The sequence below is a fragment of the Salvelinus fontinalis genome, chromosome 35, assembly GCF_029448725.1.
Source record: "Salvelinus fontinalis isolate EN_2023a chromosome 35, ASM2944872v1, whole genome shotgun sequence".
In the NCBI taxonomy this organism is placed as follows: Eukaryota; Metazoa; Chordata; class Actinopteri; order Salmoniformes; family Salmonidae; genus Salvelinus; species Salvelinus fontinalis.
In genome coordinates, this window is record NC_074699.1 from 8,416,049 (window position 1) to 8,443,866 (window position 27,818).

At 43.3% G+C, this 27,818-nt stretch overlaps 1 protein-coding gene across 2 annotated transcripts in view; it reads left to right on the forward strand.

The window, feature by feature from the left end:
* Positions 1-27,818, forward strand: part of daam2 (dishevelled associated activator of morphogenesis 2) — a 216,476-nt gene that overhangs the window by 112,201 nt on the left and 76,457 nt on the right. For both annotated transcript variants that reach the window (XM_055899171.1, XM_055899172.1), the window contains exons 3-4: positions 1,545-1,634; positions 22,238-22,312. In XM_055899171.1, coding sequence (XP_055755146.1) covers positions 1,545-1,634; positions 22,238-22,312 — 165 coding nt within the window. The remainder of the gene's footprint in view (positions 1-1,544; positions 1,635-22,237; positions 22,313-27,818) is intronic.

Sequence of the window (27,818 nt, forward strand, 5' to 3'; positions counted from 1 at the left end):
TACTACAACGACTGAAATGACTGCAACACTCAACAAAGAGCTGCAGTTAGTTTCAGAGTGGTTGGCAAGAAATAAGTTTGCACTAAATATTTCTAAAACTAAAAGCATTGTATTTGGAACAAAGCCCTCACTAAACCCTAAACCTCAATTAAATCTTGTAATAAATAATGTGGAAATTGAGCAAATTGAGATTACTAAACTACTTGGAGTAACACTAGATTGTAAACTGTCATGGTCAAAACATATTGATGCAGTTGTAGCTAAGATGGGGAGAAGTCTGTCTATAATAAAGTGATACCCTGCCTTCTAACCACACTATCAACAAGGCAGGTCCTACAGGCCCTAGTTTTGTCGCACCTTGACTACTGTTCAGTCGTGTGGTCAAGTGCCACAAAAAAGTGTCAATTGGAAAAGTGGCAAATTGCAATTGGCTCAGAACAGGGCAGCACTGCTGGCCCTTGGATGTACACAGAGTGCTAATATTAATAATATGCATGTCAATCTCTCCTGGCTGAAAGTGGAGGAGAGATTGACTTCATCACTACTTCTATTTATGAGACATGTTGAATGCACCGAGCTGTCTGTCTAAACTACTGGCACACAGCTCGGACACCCATGCATACCCCACAAGGCATGTGACAAGAGGTCTCTTCACAGTCCCTAAGTCCAGAACAGACAATGGGAGGCACACAGTACTACATAGAGCCATGACTACAAGGAACTCTATTCCACATCAAGTAACTGACACAAGCAGTACAATTTGATTTAAAAAATACTTTATGGAACAGCAGGGAAGCAACAAACATTGGCACAGACACATGCTCGCATACGCACGCACACACGCACGCACGCAAACACACACACACACACACACACACACACACACACACACACACACACACACACACACACACACACACACACACACACACACACACACACACACACACACACACACACACACACACACACACACACACACAGTATACATACACAGTATACATACACATGGATTTAGTAATGTAGATATGTGGTAGTGGTGGAGTAGGGGCCTGAGGGCAAACAGTGTGTTGTGAATGTATTGTAATGTTTTAAAATTGTATAAACTGCCTTCATTTTGCTGGACCCCAGGAAGAGTAGCTGCTGCTTTGGTAGCAGCTAATGGGGATCCATAATAAATACAAAATACAAATACAAACTCACTCATTCTTCCCCTTTTCTCCCCCATAACACTTTACTTCATTTACTTCATCTGTTATTATACTATATGTGTGAAATTATAGTCGAGGTTCAGTTTTGAGGCAATTATCAGGGTGATTAGAGTAATAAAACAATACAATTCATGAGCAGTCCAAATGACTGCTTTAGCGGTCCTAGCGTTAATGAGTTAGACAGTATGTCATCCTTGACATATCATTATGAAGCCTCAAAACAATAAATGAGATAATCATGTAACTGATTACTTAATTCCTTGATTGACTAATTGATGGATTGATTGTGACTGACTGGCTGATTGATTCATTGCCCTTCTTCTGTTGTCACAGGATGAATTGGACCTGACAGACAAGAACAGGGAGGCAATGTTTGCTCTACCTGCCGAGAAGAAATGGCAGATCTACTGCAGCAAGAAGAAGGTGAGTTCTGACACAAACACACAGAACAATATTTAGAATCAACAATATTTATCCCATTGCCCTTAGGTGAATACACACACACACACACACACACACACACACACACACACACACACACACACACACACACACACACACACACACACACACACACACACACACACACACACACACACACACACACACACACACACACACACACACACACTATATCCAACCTCATCTCTTGAACAGACTGATCCCTCTTGCAGCTTCAGATTGTCAACATACAGTCTGACAGGGGGAACGTTTTGGTTAGACCTCCCTTTCACCCCTTTCTCTTGCCATAATGTCCTTCCTTTCTCGTTCCATAACAGTGTTGGTTTACTCTGTGGTCAGGTCTCCGTGAGGAAACAACATTCTTGATAGAAAAAAGTGAGCTTGGGCCCCTTCCTCAACAGCAAATGAAAGAAATACACAGGGTGTGCTTTCCAAATGGCACACTATTCCCTATGTAGAGCACTACTTTTCAACAGAGCCTGGTCACTGGCGCCATTTGGGACATGGACATGAACTTCCCAGTCCTTTTGGGGAGAATCGTTTTTTTGGCCATGCACATGTGCTCCTGTGTTTGCTTTAGCCTTTTGGGGACCCTAAGCATAAAATTGCAGTTGTACAGCTAATTTATTTCAATTCTACAAGTTCTGCTATGGGGTGGAGAGACATTTTTGCAATTTTAAAGCTAATTTCCTGCAATTTGACACATTTTGTAATGACCAATGCCATGTTAATATGATATCTGGGGGCGGCAGGGTAGCCTAGTGGTTAGAGCGTTGGGCTAGTAACCGAAAGGTTGCAAGTTAAAATCCCCGAGCTGACAAGGTACAAATCTGTCGTTCTGCCCCTGAACGAGGCAGTTAACCCACTGTTCCTAGGCCGTCATTGAAAATAAGAGTTTGTTCTTAACTGACTTGCCTAGTTAAATAAAGGTTAAATGTAAGTCGCTCTGGATAAGAGCGTCTGCTAAATGACTTAAATGTAAATGTAAATATCTGAGTGAGAATGACTAACAAAATCAATGGGGGCCTGCCATCCCAAAAAATATCCCCCGGCCAAAAAGTGTCCTCCCCTGCATCACAATGGGATTCCATTAACTATTAGCATCCGTTGCTATATCAACGGTGTGTTGACCTAATGATTCGAATTTTGGACAACATTACAGTCTAAATGACATTCTTTTCATCATCGCTATGCAAACATAGCTTTTGTTTAGCTAATAAAATGAAAACATTACTTCTACTTTTGGGTACCTTGTTAACATTACAACATGAAATCCATGTCTTAAACGCTAATACGTTTCGGAAATGGCAAAGAAAATGTGTAATCTGCTTGACACATTAGTTACTTACAGCAAATTTCCACTCCTTCCATATGCAAATCTGTTTTATTCATACACTGGTTTGTCTGGCTGGCATGTTTTTATTTTAACCTGCCCTTCCCTTATCTACACTGAAATAATATAATTTCAGTAGACCTCTATTGTGATACATTTTCGTTCTATCTCACATAGCTCATTAGTACACCCTTATGGTTGAATATATATGTATCTATTGTAGGTCCCAGGAACTAATAAATACATTCAAAGGATACGTTACAACTTACAATAATGAACACCTTGTGAAACAGCTGTGAAAACCAACCTGGCAATATTAAAAAATTTAATATGTAAACTTTGATTGTTTTTGGTACAGTGTCATTCATTTATTTTCACCCGTCAAAAAAATGGTACATTCACATGGCAATCATAGACTAAAATACTGAATTCTGGAGTGTGGAATATAGAGGAGGTGGTTGCTGTGTGGGTGGGAGGTTCTGCTGGTCACTTGCTCTCAACAGGCAGCCAGTCTTGGAAGGGGGAATTGAAGAGGGAGACTGCAAAGTCCGGGCACTGCTGCTCTCTTTGTTCCGAGTGTTTGCAGTGCTAGTGTTTATCGTTACTATGTGCCCAGTATGATCGAGCAAAAAATCTTTCTGAGCAGATTATGACAACATGACAATAACAGTAGCTGTAGATGATGTAATGAAAAGTTAGAGGGGGGTTGGTAATGGAGGACCTCAGGTGATCCACGTCTGGGTGTTGGGCAGAATTCCTAGATCCAGGAGAACAGGAGCAGAGTTAAAGGGAACATGGTAGGAGACATAGACGTAAACAAGCAAACACACAGGTTACACTTTAATGTGAGAACATTTGGAGTAGTGCAGTGTTATAAATGGGAGATATGTACTTTTCAAAACTTACCGATCATGTGCTATGGTGAAACAAATTTGATAGGCTTGAACTCCGGCGCCACGGTCTTCTCCCTCTCAATCTTCTGGCAGGCTAGAATGACCTTTAAGCAAAAAGTAACACATTGAAACATGTTGTGCTCTCTGATATGACATTCATTGAAATCATAATAACTTCAGATATCATAGAATGTGATTGATAGACAAAAGGTTATTTCTCTTGCCCAGCTGTTCACCTCCTTGATAATTCCACGTCAGAAGAAGCGTAGGTTAATTTTGGACGTCATGCGTTTCACTCCGAAAAGGCCAGCATGCATCTCGGTCAGCACGGCCTCCTCCTTAGTAAAAACCCCCCTCCTGTGTGGCTGGCCATCCTTCCCCTGTAGGTACATGTGATTGCCTAACAAGTTGGAAGATAACAGTTGTTGAAATAGTCAAGTCTAAGTACATTTGCATTGCTGTCTTAATCTCTCTGTTTCTCTCTCTCCATCTCTCTCTCTCTGTCTTCCACTCTTTTCCACTCTCGTCCCACCTCCCTCTCCCTCTCATTCTTTCTTTTTCACTTTCTTCCCACCTTCTCTCTGTGTCTGTCTAGCGAAGACACCTAGTTAAGGGCATTTGGAATTACCATAATTGCTCACTCTTATCCATTTGATTGATCAGGTTTAACTTACAGCTAGATACCTCAATATGACAGACATATACAGTTGAAGTCGGAAGTTTACATACACCTTAGCCAAATACATTTAAACTCAGTTTTTCACAATTCCTGACATTTAATCAGAGTAAGAATTCCCTGTCTTAGGTCAGTTAGGATCACCATTTTATTTTAAGATTGTGAAATTTCAGAATAATTGTGGAGAGAATGATTTATTGCAGCTTTTATTTCTTTCATCACATTCCCAGTGGGTCAGAAGTTGACATACACTCAATTAGTATTTGATAGCATTGCCTTTAAATTGTTTAACTTGGATCAAACGTTTCGGGTAGCGTTCCACAAGCTTCCCACAATAAGTTGGGTGAATTTTGACCCATTCTTCTTGACAGAGCTGGTGTAACTGAGTCAGGTTTGTAGGCCTTGCTCACACACACTTTTTCAGTTACATTTACATTACATTTAAGTCATTTAGCAGACGCTCTTATCCAGAGCGACTTACAAATTGGTGCATTCACCTTATGATATCCAGTGGAACAACCACTTTACAATAGTGCATCTAACTCTTTTAAGGGGGGGGGGGGGGGGGGGGGGGGGGGGTTAGAAGGATTACTTTATCCTATCCTAGGTATTCCTTAAAGAGGTGGGGTTTCAGGTGTCTCCGGAAGGTGGTGATTGACTCCGCTGACCTGGCGTCGTGAGGGAGTTTGTTCCACCATTGGGGTGCCAGAGCAGCGAACAGTTTTGACTGGGCTGAGCGGGAACTGTACTTCCTCAGAGGTAGGGAGGCGAGCAGGCCAGAGGTGGATGAACGCAGTGCCCTTGTTTGGGTGTAGGGCCTGATCAGAGCCTGAAGGTACAGAGGTGCCGTTCCCCTCACAGCTCCGTAGGCAAGCACCATGGTCTTGTAGCGGATGCGAGCTTCAACTGGAAGCCAGTGGAGAGAGCGGAGGAGCGGGGTGACGTGAGAGAACTTGGGAAAGTTGAACACCAGACGGGCTGCGGCGTTCTGGATGAGTTGTAGGGGTTTAATGGCACAGGCAGGGAGCGCAGCCAACAGCGAATTGCAGTAATCCAGACGGGAGATGACAAGTGCCTGGATTAGGACCTGCGCCGCTTCCTGCGTGAGGCAGGGTCGTACTCTGCGAATGTTGTAGAGCATGAACCTACAGGAACGGGTCACCGCCTTGATGTTAGTTGAGAACGATAGGGTGTTGTCCAGGATCACGCCAAGGTTCTTAGCACTCTGGGAGGAGGACACAATGGAGTTGTCAACCGTGATGGCGAGATCATGGAACGGGCAGTCCTTCCCCGGGAGGAAGAGCAGCTCCGTCTTGCCGAGGTTCAGCTTGAGGTGGTGATCCGTCATCCACACTGATATGTCTGCCAGACATGCAGAGATGCGATTCACCACCTGGTTATCAGAGGGGGGAAAGGAGAAGATTAATTGTGTGTCGTCTGCATAGCAATGATAGGAGAGACCATGTGAGGATATGACAGAGCCAAGTGACTTGGTGTATAGCGAGAATAGGAGAGGGCCTAGAACAGAGCCCTGGGGGACACCAGTGGTGAGAGCACGTGGTGCGGAGACAGATTCTCGCCACGCCACCTGGTAGGAGCAACCTGTCAGGTAGGACGCAATCCAAGCGTGGGCCGCGCCGGAGATGCCCAGCTCGGAGAGGGTGGAGAGGAGGATCTGATGGTTCACAGTATCAAAGGCAGCCGATAGGTCTAGAAGGATGAGAGCAGAGGAGAGAGAGTTAGCTTTAGCAGTGCGGAGCGCCTCCGTGACACAGAGAAGAGCAGTCTCAGTTGAATGACTAGTCTTGAAACCTGACTGATTTGGATCAAGAAGGTCATTCTGAGAGAGATAGCAGGAGAGCTGGCCAAGGACGGCACGTTCAAGAGTTTTGGAGCGAAAAGAAAGAAGGGATACTGGTCTGTAGTTGTTGACATCGGAGGGATCGAGTGTAGGTTTTTTCAGAAGGGGTGCAACTCTCGCTCTCTTGAAGACGGAAGGGACGTAGCCAGCGGTCAAGGATGAGTTGATGAGCGAGATGAGGTAAGGGAGAAGGTCTCCGGAAATGGTCTGGAGAAGAGAGGAGGGGATAGGGTCAAGCGGGCAGGTTGTTGGGCGGCCGGCCGTCACAAGACGCGAGATTTCATCTGGAGAGAGAGGGGAGAAAGAGGTCAAAGCACAGGGTAGGGCAGTGTGAGCAGAACCAGCGGTGTCGTTTGACTTAGCAAACGAGGATCGGATGTCGTCGACCTTCTTTTCAAAATGGTTGACGAAGTCATCAGCAGAGAGGGAGGAGGGGGGAGGAGGGGGAGGAGGATTCAGGAGGGAGGAGAAGGTGGCAAAGAGCTTCCTAGAGTTAGAAGCAGATGCTTGGAATTTAGAGTGGTAGAAATTGGCTTTAGCAGCAGAGACAGAAGAGGAGAATGTAGAGAGGAGGGAGTGAAAGGATGCCAGTTCCGCAGGGAGGCGAGTTTTCCTCCATTTCCGCTCGGCTGCCCGGAGCCCTGTTCTGTGAGCTCGCAATGAGTCGTCGAGCCACGGAGCAGGAGGGGAGGACCGAGCCGGCCTGGAGGATAGGGGACATAGAGAGTCAAAGGATGCAGAAAGGGAGGAGAGGAGGGTTGAGGAGGCAGAATCAGGAGATAGGTTGGAGAAGGTTTGAGCAGAGGGAAGAGATGATAGGATGGAAGAGGAGAGAGTAGCGGGGGAGAGAGAGCGAAGGTTGGGACGGCGCGATACCATCCGAGTAGGGGCAGTGTGGGAAGTGTTGGATGAGAGCGAGAGGGAAAAGGATACAAGGTAGTGGTCGGAGACTTGGAGGGGAGTTGCAATGAGATTAGTGGAAGAACAGCATCTAGTAAAGATGAGGTCAAGCGTATTGCCTGCCTTGTGAGTAGGGGGGGAAGGTGAGAGGGTGAGGTCAAAAGAGGAGAGGAGTGGAAAGAAGGAGGCGGAGAGGAATGAGTCAAAGGTAGACATGGGGAGGTTAAAGTCACCCAGAACTGTGAGAGGTGAGCCATCCTCAGGAAAGGAACTTATCAGGGCGTCAAGCTCATTGATGAACTCTCCAAGGGAACCTGGAGGGCGATAAATGATAAGGATGTTAAGCTTGAAAGGGCTGGTAACTGTGACAGCATGGAATTCAAAGGAGGCGATAGACAGATGGGTCAGGGGAGAAAGAGAGAATGTCCACTTGGGAGAGATGAGGATCCCAGTGCCACCACCCCGCTGACCAGAAGCTCTCGGGGTGTGCGAGAACACGTGGGCAGACGAGGAGAGAGCAGTAGGAGTAGCAGTGTTATCAGTGGTAATCCATGTTTCCATCAGTGCCAAGAAGTCGAGGGACTGGAGGGAAGCATAGGCTGAGATGAACTCAGTTCTGCCCACACATTTTCTATAGGATTGAGGTCAGGGCTTTGTGATGGCCACTCCAATACCTTGACTTTGTTGTCCTTAAGCCATTTTGCCATAACTTTGGAAGTATGCTTGGGGTCATTGTCCATTTGGAAGACCCATTTGCGACCAAGCTTTATCTTCCTGACTGATGTCTTGAGATTTTGCTTCAATATATCCACGTAATTTTCCTGCCTCATGATGTCATTATTTTGTGAAGTGCACCAGCCCCTCCTGCATCAAAGTACCCCCACAACATGATGTTGCCACCCCTGTCCTTCACGTTTGGGATGGTGGTCTTCGGCTTGCAAGCCTCCCGCTTTTTCCTCCAAACATAACTATGGTCATTATGGCCAAACAGTTTTATTTTTGTCAGACCAGAGGACATTTCTCCAAAAGGTACGATCTTTGTCCCTATGTGCAGTTGCAAACCGTAGTCTGGCTTTTTTATGGCGGTTTTGGAGCAGTGGCTTCTTCCTTGCTGAGCGGCCTTTCAGGTTATGTTAATATAGGACTCGTTTTACTGTGGATATAGATACTTTTGTACCTGTTTCCTCCAGCATCTTCAGAAGGTCCTTTGCTGTTGTTCTGGGATTTTCTGGAATTTTCCAAGCTGTTTAAAGGCACAGTCAACTTAGTGTGTGTAAACTTCTGACCCACTGGAATTGTGATACAGTGAATTATAATTGAAATAATCTGTAAACAATTGTTGGAAAAGTAGATGTCCTTACAGACTTGCCAAAACTATAGTTTGTTAACAAGAAATGTGTGGAGTGGTTGAACGAGTTTTAATGACTCCAACCTAAGTGTATGTAAATTTCCGACTTCAACTGTAACTATAACAGTGGAAGCTACTGAGGGGAGGATGGCTCATAATAATGGCTGGAGTTAATTGAATGGTATCAACCAAATGGAAACCATGTGTTTGATACCATTCCATTTACTCTATTCCAGATATTATTATGAGCAATCCTCTCCTCAGCAGCCTCCACTGAACTATATGTACAGCTAGCAACATGTAGATGACCAACTAGCTAGATGGAAAATGGTTGTTGAAAAATAGTTGTACATAGCTAAAGCCGTCCAGTTATCTAATAGAAGTTACTGTAGCTGGCTAGCTGACTAGGCAGGCTGTGGTAAATAAGTACAGTAGCTAGCCATGTAAATCTAAAAACAACTTAAATTATTTCTTCCTATTTAACAATATTTTCTTATATAAAGACAAATATATGGTAAAGAAAGCGTGTTCTCTTTCCAGTCTTTTCGGTCCTCTGAAGCAGCACGTAGTCAGCAGGTTGTCACTGTCAAAAACAGCGTCCTTGGAGAGCAATTCTGAGGTATACATTTTGCGAGGACTGAGCGAGCGTTTATGCGGTGAAATGGAACTAGAACTACCTGCGTCCTCTTTCCTTTGCGACCGCTACGAGTTATAATAGAGCCAAGCAGCCAGCATAGCAACGGACGCTTTGGTTCATTAAGTAATCAGGGACACTTTTTGGCAGGGGGACACTATTTGGCATGACAAGCCCCCTGGAGGTCTGGGCCCCTGGGCACGTGCGAGCCTGGTCGGTGTTCTACCATGATTACTACAAGTTTAGTATGCTGTCTAGACTAACTACCAATCAAAAAATTGTTAGCTAATATTGCTAATAGAGTTACTGTTGGTGACTTACATAACATATTTTAAAAGGTGACTCACCACCTAGATTCGGTCTTATGTAGTAAAATTTGAAATTGTGTTTTTTACATTGGATAAAAGTAGAGACTCAGAGCTACAACATCTGACCCGATTCAGGAAACTAGGCATATGTCGCAAGTCAGGACTTCACAGGAGAGCCGTTTGAACATGCGTTTTTTGGCAGAAATGCCTTCTCGAACATGTGAACTTTAATGTTCCTTAATAACAAACTTGTATGCCATCTGTAAATACGAATACAATTGTTAAATTACGAGCCATGTTTGGTAATCAACAGAAAAAGTGAGCAACCTTCCCACTAGCCATGATTGGCTGAGATAATGAGTGGGCTGGACATCCCGAGATAGTAGTTCGGATTGGTCTGCCATTTTGAAGGCTTCAGTGTATTTGAGCTCATCAGTCTGTGTTGGTAATCCTGTCGACCGCGGCTTTAAAAAAAAATGTATTGTGTAGTGGAGCTGCATAAGCGTTGCTGTCCACTTTCTGGAGGATCTAGTTTTGAAAATCAGGGGAATTAGATTATGATGGCTAAAGAGATGGAGAAAACACCTGTCTCTGGATTACATCTTCAAACTAAGGGCAACCGTGGTATGGCATTCCTGACAGGGAGGGAGACACGTCCATCATGCTAGCTAGCTAACGTTAGCTGGCTGGCTCCCTAGCTGACGTTATTATTTGTTTCCCAGATCCGTTTGCTTTTCTAGTAAGAGCCTAATGTTAGCTAGCTAACATTGCACCTGGTTGGTTAGCTCCCAGCACTGTGGCATTGTTGGCACTTTGTTCATTGTTGTTTAACTAGCTAACGTTAGCTGGCTTGCTCGTTAGCTAACGCTATGTGACGCGTGTACAACACCCGTTGAATATGGCCAGTGTCAGTAAACATTTGCAAAAAAGCGTAATGAAGTTGTTGCCAGCAGAGCTGGTTAGGGGGTTTTCATGTTATCCAGAGGTAAACAAATCATCGGCCAGTGCGTCAAGTGTGCGCTCCGAGAGCGAAACGAGATGTGTGGGGCTAAAGCTTAAGAGGGTGTGGATGATGCTGAATGGGTGTAGACAAAGAAGTGCTCTTCAATACCAAAACATTCAAAGGTGATTTTTCTCAAAAGTGAGTTTACAAGTTGATCAACTTTCAAAGCAGAATTTGCTTTCCTATTGTTCCTCAAATGCAGTGTATGATATACCATTGTATTATGTACACCATTTCACATTTTGCAACATAAGACCGAATCCAGATGGTGAGTCACAAACGGTATATCATACACTTTGTGAGTCTCCCGTACTAAAACAGCCGGTCGCAGAGCCAGGCAAATATAGGCCAGGACCAAGGAACAAGTCACAACAAAAACAAGGTGTACACACCAAACACACCTCTCATTCATAGGCATCCAGGGGTAATGGAGTATAGGGAAAAATGAGAGAAGAACAACACCACTGACTGCTTAGAATGTAGGACGATGTGCACGCACACGCACACACACGCACGCACACACACACACACACACACACACACACACACACACACACACACACACACACACACACACACACACACACACACACACACACACACACACACACACGGAGACATACAGACACACACGGAGACATACAGACATATGCAGGCACGCATGAATGCACACACACACACACACACACGCGCGCGCGCGCGCACGCACGCACACGCGCACGCACGCACACGCACACGCACACACACAAAGCAGCCATTGTTTGGTCGAGATGACAGTGATTTTAATGGGAAGTACCTCAGAGCCATAGCACGGATTAGGGAAACTTTCCTTCCCTCAGTCTCTAGAAACAGTGGCCCTCTTGTTACTTGGGCAAAACCAGCAGCTGCTGTTGTTGTTGTTTTGCCTGTATGATAACATTGGGAATGCCAATAAGAGTTTTCAGAGTATCTCAAGTCCACTTTAGAAATGTATCTATAAAACTGCAGTGTAGTGTGTTTTAGGATCTTGAACTTATAATATCTGTGTATTTTGTAAGTATTTTTGGACTTTATTGAACTGATAGAGAGAGGATGACCGTGGGGAAAGAGAGAGAGAGGTTAGTAGTTTCTAAACTATGTCGACACCGTAGACATGTGTGCCAGAGGCTGCAGTGCAACTTTCTTTGAGGTCCAAAGTTGAGGTTGAGGGCTATATCAGCTGTATGAAGGCAAGAGTGTTCAAGGCGGTTTTGAATGTCAGTCTGTCAACTCAAATTTGTCTCTTGACCTGTGTGCACCTACGTTGTAAACTTTAATTCATAGGCTAGGTTGTAACAACCTCATGATGGGTATAGGGAAAATTTGAGTATCATGTAGTAGCCTAAACCTATCGCTGTTACATTGAACCGGGTGAATGGAATATGAGTGACAGTCATCCAATATAAATCAAATAATAAAAAAATGATCATCCTCCCTCACCTTAAACGGCACTGACCGCAACTGACAGGATGTTTAACTTATGGGCAATCACTATATATTAAACCTGCTTTAGATAGGGAAAGGCTCAAATCAAAATTGTATTGGTCACATACACGTGATTAGCAGATGTTAATGCGAGTGTAGTGAAATGCTTGTGCTGACAGTGCAGTAATATCTAACAAGTAATATCTTACACAACATATACCCAATACACACAAATCTAAGTAGGAATGAATTAAGACTATATACATATGGAGCGGAACGGACTAAGAAACAGTAGAATAGTATAGAATACAGTATATGCATATGAGATGAGTAAAGCAAGATATGTAAACATTATTTAGTGACTAAGATACCATAGAATAGTATAGAATACAGCAAATACATATGAGATGAGTAATGCCTGGGCCCTGACAGTAAATCTCAGTAAGACCAAAATAATGGTGTTCCAAAAAAGGTCCAGTCGGCAGGACCACAAATACCAATTCCATCTAGACACCGTTGCCCTAGAGCACACAAAAAACGACACATACCTCGGCCTAAACATCAGCGCCACAGGTAACTTCCACAAAGCTGTGAACGATCTGAGAGACAAGGCAAGAAGGGCATTCTATGCCATCAAAAGGAACATAAAATTCAACATACCATTTAGGATCTGGATAAAAATACTTGAATCAGTCATAGAACCCATTGCCCTTTATGATTGTGAGGTCTGGGGTCCGCTCACCAAACAAGATTTCACAAAATGGGACAAACACCAAATTGAGACTCTGCATGCAGAATTTTGCAAAAATATCCTCCGTGTACAACGCAGAACACCAAATAATGGATGCAGAGCAGAATTAGGCCGATACCCACTAATTATCAAAATCCAGAAAAGAGCCGTTAAATTCTACAACCACCTAAAAGGAAGCGATTCCCAAACCTTCCACAACAAAGCCATCACCTACTGAGAGATGAACCTGGAGTACCCTAAGCAAGCTGGTCCTGGGGCTCTGTTCACAAACAGATCCCACAGAGCCCCAGGACAGCAACACAATTAGACCCAGCCAAATCATTAGAAAACAAAAAGATAATTACTTGACACATTGGAAAGAATTAAATAACAAAAACTGAGCAAACGAGAATGCTATTTGGCCTTAAACAGAGAGTACACAGTGGCAGAATACCTGACCACTGTGACTGACCCAAACTTAAAGAAAACTTTGACTATGTACAGACTCAGTGAGCATAGCCTTGCTATTGAGAAAGGCCGCCGTAGGCAGACATGGCTCTCAAGAGAAGACAGGCTATGTGCACACTGCCCACAAAATGAGGTGGAAACTGAGCTGCACTTCCTAACCTCCTGCCCAATGTATGACCATATTAGAGACACATATTTCCCTCAGATTACACAGATCCACAAAGAATTTGAAAACAAACCCAATTTTGATAAACTACCATATCTACTGGGTGAAATTCCACAGTGTGCCATCACAGCAGCAAGATTTGTGACCTGTTGCCACAAGAAAAGGGCAACCAGTGAAGAACAAACACCATTGTAAATACAACCCATATTTATGCTTATTTATTTCCCCTTGTTTACTTTAACCATGTGTACATCGTAACAATTGGTGGCTGACTAAATACTTTTTTGCCCCACTGTATCTGTATTCCCAGTCATGTAACATCCATAGATTAGGGCCTAATGAATTTATTTAAACTGACTGATTTCCTTATATGGACTGTAACTCAGTAAAATCTTTGAAATTGTTGCATGTTGCGTGTATATTTTTGTTCAGTTTGTTCAGACCTTGCGTCCATAGCGCTGTCTATGAATTTGAGAGTGGTTACATTTCTCCAACCACATCCCTCAGCTGTTTACCAAAACAGTGGTGGGGTGTAGGGTTTGTTTGTGTCTGAACCTATTACCTACCTATTACCCACTACCCATGTGTGTTGTGTCACAAATAACACCCTATTCCCCTTATAATGCGCTATATAGTCTGATTTGCCGAAACAGAACAAAATACGAATCACATTTTATTTGTCACATGCTTCCGTATACAACCGGTGTCTTTTATTTATTTATTTATTTTACCGTTATTTTACCAGGTAAGTTGACTGAGAACACGTTCTCATTTGCAGCAACGACCTGGGGAATAGTTACAGGGGAGAGGAGGGGGATGAATGAGCCAATTGTAAGACCCACACTGAAATAATTATTTATGGGTCCTTTTCCAACAATGCAGAGAGATATAAAAAATGTAAATAGTGACACAAGGAATAAATACACAGTGAGTAACAAATAACAATAACATGGCTATATACAGGGCCTGTGTTTACCCTTTGCCTTTTTGATGGCTCGTTGGTCGAAGTGGGATTTCTTATAACGTCCTGATTAGTGTCCCACTCCTCAGCTCTAGCCTTAGCTCGAGCCGCTCAGTGCGTATGTTGCCTGTAATCCATGGCTTCTGGTTGGGGTTTGCACGTTCAGTCACTGTGGGGACGTTGTCGTCAATGCACTTATCAAGGAAGCCAGTGATCTTTGTGGATAGTGTGTTCTCTGTAGTGGCGGCTTCACTCACGGCTGTCACAGCTCTGGACAGCGTCTCCTCTAGAGTCCAGGGGATTCAGGCAGAAAGCCCTAGCATCTCACTGAAGGCCTGGGGACCCAGTTAAAGGAACCGACTAGCCCTCCATTAACCAGAGAATGGGAGAAACACTTTAGGCCGTTGTAGAGGTAGCCAGGGGTCGACATCAGCCCGTTCCAGAGCTAACAGCTTGCCTGGCTACAGAAATCAGTGAATGAGCGAGTTGGAGTGAGTTAGGGCCAAAACCAGGATTTTGGCACTTCAGAAGACGGGAAAGTGAAATGGGCTCCCTATAATCTTGGAAACACGTGTGTGTGCGTTTCTGTGTGTGTGCGCTCGCGTGTGTTTGTGTTCGTGTGTGTGCTCGCGTGTGTGTGCATGTGTAATGGGGTCGTGATTGGGCAGATATTGAAGTTGGCAGAGGCCAACCAACACAGTCTTCCAATGTTGATTTTATTCCCCATTAAGACTGAAACAAATACAAGAAACTCCTAATGCATTTCAGGATTCCTTTTAGAGCGAACCTTTTGTCTTGGCTATGATATGTCTTATGTCTTGGTTAAAATATGAAGCTGTGTTTGAGATTTCTTGATTTATTTGATTTAGATAACACAGAAATAAAATTGACAACACACCTTGAAGGGAGCACAGTAAAACATGTATAAGTACCTCGTATTCCAAGTTTTCTACAGCTGGTTCTACAACTGTTTAGAACTTGAATATGGTGTTGATTGAACAGTGAAAGGAACTTGACTGATTTCTTTTTTTTTTTACATCGTTTTATAAATAAACATATACATATTTACATATTTCACATTTCCTTCAACTTGTTGACTGGTGTTTGCGTGTTGATAAAGCGATGGTATGGTATTTTAATTGAGTGCTACCATACCACACACAGAGAAATTGATAAAGCGATGGTATGGTATTTTAATAGAGTGCTACCATACCACACACAGAGAAATTGATAAAGCGATGGTATGGTATTTTAATAGAGTACTACCATACCACACACAGAGAAATTGATAAAGCAATGGTATGGTAGTTTAAGCAAGAGATGTGTTTTTTTGCATTGGATGCAGTCTGCCAACTTCTGTTTGTAGCATCCGAACAGTTTGGGATACAAACTAGTATGACCCCTCTGTGTAAAGGTGAGACTCTCATTTGCTCTAGGGCGCCCACAAGCTTCACAAGACTTGTCTGACGGTCCCCCGGTACCAGTTGAAAATATTTATGGAAGTATATATGGAAACTGTTTAGTGTCAAAAATAAGGGATGCTACATGACAGAAGTCATCACATGTAAATATATACACTGCTCAAAAAAATAAAGGGAACACTTAAACAACACAATGTAACTCCAAGTCAATCACACTTCTGTGAAATCAAACTGTCCACTTAGGAAGCAACACTGATTGACAATAAATTTCACATGCTGTTGTGCAAATGGAATAGACAAAAGGTGGAAATTATAGGCAATTAGTAAGACACCCCCCAAAACAGGAGTGATTCCGCAGGTGGTGACCACAGACCACTTCTCTTCCTATGCTTCCTGGCTGATGTTTTGGTCACTTTTGAATGCTGGCGTTGCTCTCACTCTAGTGGTAGCATGAGACGGAGTCTACAACCCACACAAGTGGCTCAGGTCGTGCAGTTTATCCAGGATGGCACATCAATGCGAACTGTGGCAAAAAGGTTTGCTGTGTCTGTCAGCGTAGTGTCCAGAGCATGGAGGCGCTACCAGGAGACAGGCCAGTACATCAGGAGACGTGGAGGAGGCCGTAGGAGGGCAACAACCCAGCAGCAGGACCGCTACCTCCGCCTTTGTGCAAGGAGGTGCACTGCCAGCGCCCTGCAAAATGACCTCCAGCAGGCCACAAATGTGCATGTGTCAGCATATGGTCTCACAAGGGGTCTGAGGATCTCATCTCGGTACCTAATGGCAGTCAGGCTACCTCTGGCGAGCACATGGAGGGCTGTGCTGCCCCACAAAGAAATGCCACCCCACACCATGACTGACCCATCGCCAAACCGGTCATGCTGGTAGGTTGTTGCCCTCCTACGGCCTCCTCCACGTCTCCTGATGTACTGGCCTGTCTCCTGGTAGCGCCTGCATGCTCTGGACACTACGCTGACAGACATAGCAAACCTTTTTGCCACAGTTCGCATTGATGTGCCATCCTGGATGAACTGCACTACCTGAGCCACTTGTGTGGGTTGTAGACTCCGTCTCATACTACCACTAGAGTGAGAGCACCGCCAGCATTCAAAAGTGACCAAAACATCAGCCAGGAAGCATAGGAAGAGAAGTGGTCTGTGGTCACCACCTGCAGAATCACTCCTGTTTTGGGGGGTGTCTTGCTAATTGCCTATAATTTCCACCTTTTGTCTATTCCATTTGCACAACAGCATGTGAAATGTATTGTCAATCAGTGTTGCTTCCTAAGTGGACAGTTTGATTTCACAGAAGTGTGATTGACTTGGAGTTACATTGTGTTGTTTAAGTGTTCCCTTTATTTTTTTGAGCAGTGTATCTATACATATATATGTATATGTTTCCTGATCTTTCTTATACAGTTCCACCCACTAATATTGGCACCCTTGGTAAATATGAGCAAAACGGACTGTAAAAAAATGTATTTATTGTTTATCTTTTTGGTCTTTCATTCAAAATATTCACAAAATCGAACCGTTAATTAAAGTAAAATAATTTAAAGAAAAAATACATTCTTATCATAAAAATAAATAAAAATTCTCAAATATGTGTGACACAATTATTGGCACCCCTTCATTCAATTTTTTTTTATTTTATTTTTTTTATTTCACCTTTATTTAACCAGGTAAGCTAGTTGAGAACAAGTTTTAATTTACAACTGCGACCTGTCCAAGACAAAGCAAAGCAGTGCAACACAAACAACAACACAGAGTTACACATGGAATAAACAAGCGTACAGTCAATAACACAATAGGAAAAAAAAGAAATTCTATATACAGTGTGTGCAAATGGCGTGAGGAGGTAAGGCAATAAATAGGCCATAGTAGTGAAGTAATGACAGTTTAGCAAATTAACACTGGCGTGATAGATGAGCAGATGACGTTGTGCAAGTAGAAATACTGGTGTGCAAAAGAGCAGAAAAGTAAATAAGAACAATATGGGGATGAGGTAGGTAGATTGGGTGGGCTGTTTACAGGTGGGCTATGTACAGCTGCGTCGATCGGTTAGCTGCTCAGACAGCTGATGTTTAAAGTTAGTGAGGGAAATATAAGTCTCCAGCTTCAGTGATTTTTGCAATTCGTTCCAGTCATTGGCAGCAGAGAACTGGAAGGAAAGGCGCCAAAGGAGGTGTTGGCTTTGGGGGTGACCAGTGAGATATACCTCCTGGAGCGCGTGAAGAGGACCACAATGGAAATAAGTCCCAGACTTTATTGTGTGTTATCCTCAATGATTTTATTCATGTGCATGTATGGCTTTTAAGTTTTATGTGTGCTTGTTTTTTTTAAATGGTCGAATTAATAAACTAAACTAAACTACGGGTGGGTGTTATTGTGACCAGTGAGCTGAGATAAGGCGGAGCTTTATCTAGCATAGACTTATAGGTGACCTGGAGCCAGTGGGTCTGGCGACGAATATGTAGCGAGGGCCAGCCGACTAGAGCATACAGGTCGCAGTGGGTGGTGGTATAAGGGGCTTTGTTGACAAAACGGATGGCACTGTGATAGACTGCATCCAGTTTGCTGAGTACAGTGCTTTGTGCAACCTCCCTTTGCCAAGATAACAGCTCTAAGGCTTCTCCTATAATGCGTAATGAGGTTGGAGGACACATGGCAAGGGATCTGAGACCATTCCTCCATATAGAATCCCTCTAGATCCTTCATATACCGAGGTCAACGCTTGTGGACTCCTCTTCAGCTCATCCCACAGGTTTTCTACGGGGTTTAGGTCAGGGGACTGGAATGGCCAAGGCAAAACCTTGATTCTGTGGTGAGTGAACCATTTTTGTGTTGATTTTGAGGTGTGCTCTGCTGGAAGATCCAACCACGGCCCAGTTTAAGCTTCCTAGCAGAGGCAGTCAGGTTTTTGATTTAATAACTGCTGGTACTTGATGGAGTCACTGATACCATGTATCCTAACAAGTTGTCCAGGGCCTTTGAAAGAAAAACATAGATCCCGGTCCCATTGAAAGTTCCAGTAACGTTTGGCAAACTGTAGGTACTTGAGTTTGTTGTTTGATGACAGCAAAGTCTTTTTTTATGGTAACCCTCCCAAACAACTTGTGGTTATGTAGGTGGCATCTGATCGTAGTTTTGGAGACTTTCTGACCCCAAGACCCAACTAACAACTGCAATTCTCCAGCTGTGATCTTTGGAGATTTTTTTGCCACTCAAACCAACCAAACCATACTGTGCGTTGGGTCAATACAGACACACGTCTGTAAAACTTCTTAATTATTGCCCTGATAGTGGAAATGGGCATTTCCTGATTTGTGCTGCTCAATATTTTGTTGCACATCATTACTGTATTCAGGTGTCTTTTCCATAGTGATGGATGACTATGGGAACTTGGCCTGTGTGTCACCTCATATTTATACCCCAGGGAAACAGGTCATGGCTTACCACTTAAGTGTTCCTAATCACTCAAGTGAACTTAAATACGTAAAATATGAATGGGAATATACTTCAGTTAGATAATTATGGCACACATATTTCTGAGAAAAGTATATATTTCATTTATTTTAAAAACTTTTTTAAACTTCATTTTAAGGTTCGATTTTTGCGAATATTTTGAATGAAAGACCAAGAGGATTAACAGCAAAGAACACATTTTCACAGCCCGTTTTGCTCATATTTAGCAAGGGTGCCAATATTAGTGGAGGGCACTGTATCTCTCAGATTAAGGACAGACGCTAAAGAACAAACTAACTTTTTGATTTCATTTGGGACTATCTGTTGTTCCATGTAATGAATCTGTTATTCAATGTGTTTGTAATTATCCTTAGTATGACCTTCTTAAAACAATTCCATCTAGCTTAGTAGATGTTTTTGTGTGTGTGAGTATGAGGAGAGAGCAATAGAGAGAGACTTAAAATGCCCTCACATTTCTCATCCTTCCATGGGCTCCGTCATAGCGTTGCAGGAGAACTTTGTTTTCAACCCAACTCTCCTCAGGGTCTATCTATTCTCCTAGTTATTAAAAACATACTACCCTTTATCAACTGTGTTTGACTCCTAGCCTTGCATGGATTTAGCCACGAAGCTGACGAGGCAATATTTATTATTTGTTTCTCCTTTGGACACTGTTTTTTATTCAGGCACTAGGGAACAGCCTACTGCCGTTAGGACCCCCAAAACAAACAACCCCTGTCTGGTAATCACCTCTCATTTGTCCTGAAACAAGATGGAAATTATAGTATTTTGTGCAGACTTGTGAAGCTGCCAGGGTAAATGTTGCATTGGACCTGACATGTTTTGAGCCGTATCGACTGCTGAAATTCGACAAAAAGGGTCTGGAGAGAGGCAGTTAAGTTTTTAATCTCGCCATCAAAATCTGTCTGGCTATATGTCCAGACCGAGTCTGTCGACTAATGTGGCAACAAGAGAACACAACTGGTCTGAGAACAGGGAGTGCTAATAGTAGTTTTTCTTTTGAATCGACACCAGAGCACAGTACGAACCTGGAGAAAACACTGGCCTTATTGTCCGCCCTGCATTTAGACACGTCTTTATTGGGTATGGTTAACACTTCAAGGAAGGGGTCACTACATAAACATTTAGCGCTTAGTAGAAACCATTAGGTGGCATCAGGTTAGAAATGAATTACAGCAAGGTAAGCAGTTTTTTTTTATTTTTAAATCATGTACTTTACATACATGCCAAATTCTGTAAACAAAGGAAGTATGTATGCGCCTAATAACTGGCCCGCTTTACCATCTACTCTGAATTCCAGTATTATCATGTGTTGTTTGGAGTGAAGAGAATATTCAGCAACTCTTGGAGGACTGTGAAGGTTGATAAAAGTGCCTCTTTATTGTTACAATAGAGAAGCACTTTTATCAACTTCCACTGTCCTGCAAGAGTTGCTGAATTTACCCTTCACTTAATTTTGCTGCTCAATTCATGCATCGGTTGGAAGGCGAAGGAACGACAGTGTTCCCTTCCATATGTTTTGTTTAGTTTTTTGGAAATTCAGGGGCACATGCACTGACTTGAGAACGATTGTTCCGTTGACACTCGTTTGTGGTACTTGTGCCTCCATAGAACCATGTTGTACCCTGGTAAAGTACTTGAGGGCTTACCATGTACTTGAGGGCTTACCATGTACTGGACCCTGTCCTACACAATTGATCATATCAACAAAATTCAATGATTGATTAGGAGAAACTCAGTGCATGGACACAACCCAACAAACAGGCTATGTCCCAAATGGCACCCTATTCCCTACATACTGTGGTGCACTCCTTTTTACCAGAGCTCTATGGGCCTTGGTCTAAAGTTGTACACTAAATAGGGGAAAAGGTGCCATTTGGATGTAGACAGTTGGTAAAGGCACACTAATCAAACTGTCTTCCAGTTCCTTACGTTCTCATGGGTACACAAACTGAGCCTGAAGTTCTCGACTCCCCTGTGCTCAAATCCAAGCTAAACAGTACCAGATGTGAAACATCGGTGAAGAATCTCAGAGCTAAACTGTCTTCATATTCTCCTGTGCGTTTGTTGCTCGTGGCATCGCTCTCCCTGGAAAGGCCAGTACAAATTGATTTCAGAATACTCCATCCCGAGGGGGTCTTTCCCTGACTGTATTAAAATGGCAAAACAATTGAATAGTTTGACGTGCACTGTGTTGTGACCCAGATTTGAAGTATTAGGCCTCCTTCATTTTGTCTGTTTGGGACGTTGAGAGGACGGACACACACACACACACATTGTATCTGTTTGGGATGGGGAGATGGAGTAGTATTACTGGGATGAAGAGTCACAAACACACACATTTTGTCTGTTTGGGATGTTGACATGGAGTAGTAACTGTACATGGTATGGACGGGAAAAAAACTGTCTTGAAGTGTTAAAAAGTGCACAGCAAGTCATTTATTAAACCATTTACAGTTAACACAATGGATGTAGTGGAGTGTGAATGCACTTCAAGTGCTGTTTATTCACATTATTATCTGGTGAATAGTGCAATCACCTATTGTGCTATATTAGCGTTAGCATTTACAGTGCGTCAATGCATCGCTCTCCATCTCCACTTTTATGTCCGGTTTCCTGGACAGAGATTAAGCCTAGTCCTGGACTAAAAAGCAAGTTTAATGGAGAATCTCCATTGAACATGCGTTTTAGTCCAGGATTAGGATTTACCTGTGTCCAGGAAACGGACCCTTATGGAAAACCCATGTTTCTTTAGCACTACATTCCTGGTCAACACTCTGTGGTCCATTCCATGTAGCACTCTAACCTACGATTCTGCTGTTGCAATCACTATGCTCAAACCAACTGAGAACCTTTATTAAGTACTTTTGTGTACATGGATTTTTTTTCTGTGTTTTCTTCATGTGTTTTCCCTCTCTTTTTGTCCCTGTTCAGGAGCAAGAGGACCCCAACAAGCTGGCCACAAGCTGGCCCGACTACTACATCGACCGCATCAACTCCATGGCTGCTGTAAGTGACTTTAAAGGCATACTTCAGGATTTTACCAATGAAGTTTTGTATCTACTTCCCCAGAATCAGATGAACTCATGGATACCATTGTTGTCTCTGCTTCCAGTATGAAGGAAGTTAGAGGTAGTTTCACAAGCCAATGCTAACTAGCGTAAGCACAATGACTGGAAGTGTATGTTATCTACTAGCATGCTAGCAGTTACTATAGACATCCAACGCTAGTTAGTCTGGGGATGTAGATAAAGGGCATCATTGCCAAAATACTGAAGTATCCCTTTAACATTCTCTAACCTTCATTTCTCCTTATGGTTTCTACCTGTGCCTTTTTTCCTTTTTATTTCCCGCTCTTTATTTATTTTCTCTCTCTCCTTTTCTCACCTAAGTCAGCAACATCTAGGAGCTTTGTGGTCACCTAATTCGCTGCTGGCAGCTCTTAGTACATTCCTACCATCCAAACCCAACACTCACACCCAGAGCCATGACACACGTCCTAGTTAGTCACTCAGCAGCTCACTCGATGTGAATGATTGTCAGAGAATCTAAGGGAGACATGAAAGAAAGCAGGGCCCGGTAAACAACATTCTCATTGAGCCAAAATGGCTGCCAACTAGCATGCTAATGATACATATTTTTTGCCGTTCTTTTTTTAATTGAGTTTTTATTGACTTCATGTGGTAAGCATATGCAGGGGCAAACCGATAGGATAAAGTACACAAACATAATATTAATTCATACCCAGCACAGGGTCAAAAGAAGAGATTCCAATGTTGTAAATGGTGTTAACAACGACCAGAGATCAAATCAAAAGTATTTGTCACATGCGCAGGTGTAGACCTTACCTTGAAATGCTATAAGCCCTTAACCAACAATGCAGTTCAAGAAATAAACTAGAGATGAAATGATTATGAATGACTATAATCATGATTATAGAGACCAAAATTATCACGGTTATCAGTATTATCGCGGTATTGTTAAAATGTGCTGGACATTTTCAAACAGTACTGATACACTGAAATCATTTCACCAAGTTTTATATTGAAAACCAACAAACAAATAAAATTAGCAGCACTATGCACTTTTTGTGTGCATAAACATTAAAATAATAACATTAACATTAGAGATGACACCATGTGGCCATGAACGGTAAAAGTTTCCCTAGTGCAGGTTTTAATGAACACAACCTTAAAAAAAATCAAACGTACATATAAAATCAACACAAGTAAAGCAATGTGCATGTAAGAACAATACAACCATATGTTAACAAATCCAATGTGCAGCACATTATGTCCGTTCTCTCCTTCACAAAGAAATACGGTGCTGCTGGCCTAACATCCTGTATGTATGCATCTTTGTTCACTTGAGGTTGAAATGTAAAAATGTCAGCATATTTCCTTTGCCTGGTCTAAGTAGTGATCTGCGACGGGGAGACAATGTGCCCGCTGGCACTGAACACTCTCTCTGATGACACGCTGGTTGCTGGGATGCACAAAATCTCCCTGGCAACCCTGGCAAGATGAGGCAGCTCTGATGCATGGCCCCTCCACCACACCAGTGGATCCTCTTCTGCTGGAATGGGTGGCAGAGACGGGTAGACCTTGATCTCTTCTTTCACTGTCTTCTGGGGTGGTCGGAATTTTTGACCCTCTTTACCTCAACAAGGCAGCAGAGAGGGGATCTTTCTCAGCAACCCAGCCAGGCCTTTCCCCTCCGATGCCGCTGTGGGGGTGTTGGTGGCGGAGGTGCTGCTGGTGCTTTGTGGTTCTTCCCTGACTTGTGCAGCTGCCAGCTTCAAGGCCTCCTGGATACAACTGTCAGTGTAAACGTTTGCAGACTCAGGCTCATCTAAAAATCTCCTTTTGAAGCGGGGGTCAATGAAACAAGCATGACTCTCTTTGCCTTCTCTCTTGTGTATCTGTTGTTAAGGTCTTCTCTCATTACCCTTTTCATCTCCTTGGTCAGGGATGGCTCCGTATCCTTTTCCACCAGAACATCATGGGTATGGTCCAGGACAGGCTTGATGGCTGACAGTGTCACTCGTGTCTCTGAGGCAAGTGCATCTGTAAAATTTCTCAGAGGTTCAAGGAGCTGGCACAGTTGCTCCATGACATTTATGTCGGTGTCCTTGGGCATCAGATGCCATGTTCCTCTTTCTCCAGCCAGTGTCGCGCAGACTGGCTGCTGTTGGCTAAGGAAACGCTCAAGCATCTTGTGTGTAGATCCCCATCGGGTCACCACATCATGGATCAGACAGAGCCTTCTGTGGCATGTTGAGGACAGCTTGCTTTTCTCTCAGTTCTCGCCTTCTCTTCCAGCTCTGTCAGAAGCCTTGAACCAGATGGCGGCAGGCCTTGACTGCTGTGTCATCTCTCTGAATTTTCAGAGCCTTTGAAATGGCCAGGTTCAAATTATTGCCAAAGCACCCAAGCCACAGATCTGGGAATTCTTCAAAAGCCTTGATCATGTTTGTTGCGTTGTCTTTGGTAATGCAGACCAGGTCTTTCTTGTTGATCCCCCACTCTTACAGCATATTGTCAAAAAACTCTCTGATGTTGTGAGCCGAGTGATCTTCTGGAAAGAACTGTGTTTCCAGGCAGTTTGATTCCAGTTGCCAGTCTGGGGTGAGGTAATGGATAGTGAAGCTGATGTAGGGTCCAAGTCCAGACCCCCGCTGGTCCAGAGGTCAGTAGTTGCAGCAAACCATGTGCCTTGAGCCAAACTTTTTCCAACATCAGCTTTAACCTGGTTGTACAGGTTTGGGATTTCAGTCTTAGAAAATAATGTTTGTGATGGCACTTTGTAGTGAGGCACGGCAACCTTCATCAGCCTGAGAAAGCCAGGCCTCTCAACAATTTGAAATGGCATCATGCCCTTTGCAATGTAATATGAAGGGCTGCAGTGAGGTCTTGATAATTTTTTTGATGTGGGTGCATAAGCAGCCTACCTTTTTAAATGCTTGCTAGAGTGTCTGTGTCACAAATGTAGATGATGAGGGACCAGTAGCATCACTGGGTTTGCCTGCTGCACGCCCACTCTGTAAACAAGGGAATAGCAAATGTATTATTATTATTATTATTATTATTATTATTATTATTATTATTCACACACACACACACACACACACACACACACACACACACACACACACACACACACACACACACACACACACACACACACACACACACACACACACTCTTCTGTGTTGCAATTGAGTATATGCAGAGTATATGCATGCACAATTTACATAAATACAAAGGAGTCCCTGTGACAGGAATCGCAATGAGCCCAACAATTGACATAAATACAGGAGTCTTGTATAGGGGATTATAGTGTTTCTCCTATTGGAACACTTTTACAACCAAGTTGACGACTCACAGATTTTGAATTAACAAAATATGTTGGTTGGGTGACTAAACTACATAACGTGTTATTGGGCGAATAGAGTCTGCAGACACACGACGCATACAGCAGTGAACAACATGTAGTGTTTTTACAAGAGTAGATAACACTGAAAGCTTCAGTTTCCATTATTGACAAGCTATTAGCAAGTTAGACAGACAAACCATGACATTTTCTCCCATTCTGAAGTTAATGCAAATAGTCCAGGTGGCCATTTGATTAATTGTTCAGCAGTCTTATGGTTTGGGTATAGAAGCTGCTAAGGAGCCTTTTGGACCGCTTGCTGTGTGGTAGCGAAGAGAACAGTCTATGGCTTGGGTAACTTTTGGGCCTTCCTTTGACACCTCCTAGTATATAGTTCCTGGATGGCAGGAAGCTTGGCCCCAGTGATGTGCTGGGCCATACGCAATACCCTCTAAAGCGCCTTATGGTCGGATGCCGAGCAGTTGCCATACCAGGTGGTGATGCTGCCGGTCAGGAAGCTCTCGATTGTGAAGCTGTAGAACATTTGGAGGATCTGGGGACCCATGCCAAATCTTTTCAGTCTCCTGAGGGGGAAAAGGTGTTATCGTGCCCTCTTTACGACTGTCTTGGTGTGTTTGGATCATGATAGTTCGTTGGTGATGTGGACACCAAGGAACTTGAAACTCTCGATCCACTCCACTACAGCCCCGTTGATGTTAATGGGTGACTGTTCGGCCCTCCTTTTCCTTTAGTGATCAATCAGCTCCTTTGTCTTACTCACATTGAGGGAGAGGTTGTTGTCCTGGTACCACCTTGCCAGGTCTCTGACCTCCTCCCTATAGGCTGTCTCATCGTTGTCGGTGATCAGGCCTACCACTGTTGTGTCATCATCAAACTTAATTATGGTGTTGGAGTCGTGCTTGGCCACGCAGTCGTGGTTGAAGAGGGAGTACAGGAGGGGACTAAGCACGTACCCCTGAGGGGCCCCAGTGTTGATGATCAGCGTGGCAGATGTATTGTTGCCTACACTTACCACCTGGGGGTGGCCCGTCAGGAAGTCCAGGATCCAGTTGCAGAGGGAGATATTTAGTTCCAGGGTTCTTAGTAGCTTAGTGATGAGCTTTGTGGGCGCTATGGTGTTGAATGCTGAGCTGTAGTCAATGAACAGAATTTCCACATAGGTGTTCCTTTTGTGCAGGTGGGAAAGGACAGTGTGTAGTGCGATTTGTGATTGTGTCATCTGTCGATCTGTTAGGGCGGTATGCGAATTGGAGTGGGTCTAGGGTTTCCGGGATGATGGTGTTGATGTGAGCCATGACCAGCCATTCAAAGCACTTCATGCCTACCGACGTGAGTGGGAAGGAATCAAGTCACAATTTTGCAAGTCCTAAGCAAGTCTCAAGTAAAGTTCCAAGTTCCACAGCTCAGGTCATGTCAAGTCACAAGTCCCTAAATTTGGGTTTCGAGTCCTCAAGTCAATGTTTCATCTAACATATCCATGGAATGCATGATTGATATTTTGATATGCAGCCTGTCAAAATAGGATTTATTTTTGGCTCTTCAGAGATGTATTTGCCAACATCTTTGTGCATATTGGTCTAGGCTATATTATTCACCACCTGAGGAAGTGGGAAAACACTAAGCTAAATTTAAATAGGATCTTGTTGCTAGATAGATTAATCAATTAGCCTACCTGGCTACCAGTAAATGTAATGTCCTACAACATTTTTCCAGTGCTAGGCCGAGGCTAGGCTACTTGATGTAAGCCTATTCACCGCAAATGGCGTGCCACTCTGCGGGCGCATCAAAATTATAATCCATAAACTCAATATTAAGAGGTGAGAAATAAATGATATACTCATAGAAAGCTATGACCCCCCCTCTCTGTAACTAGAGCAACGGTAGTTGCTTTGAAAACTGTATTTTTCCCGCAATTGCATTTTGAGCAACAGGTCATGTACTTGTACTTACAGTTCCTACACTACACATTCTGTTGTGTTACAGCCTGAATTATAAATGTAGATTTGTTTGTCTCTGGCCTACATAAAATACCCCATAATGTCAAAGTGGAATTATATTTTTTCGAAATGTTTACAAATGAATTAAAAATGAAAAGCTGAAATGTCTTGAGTCAATAAGTATT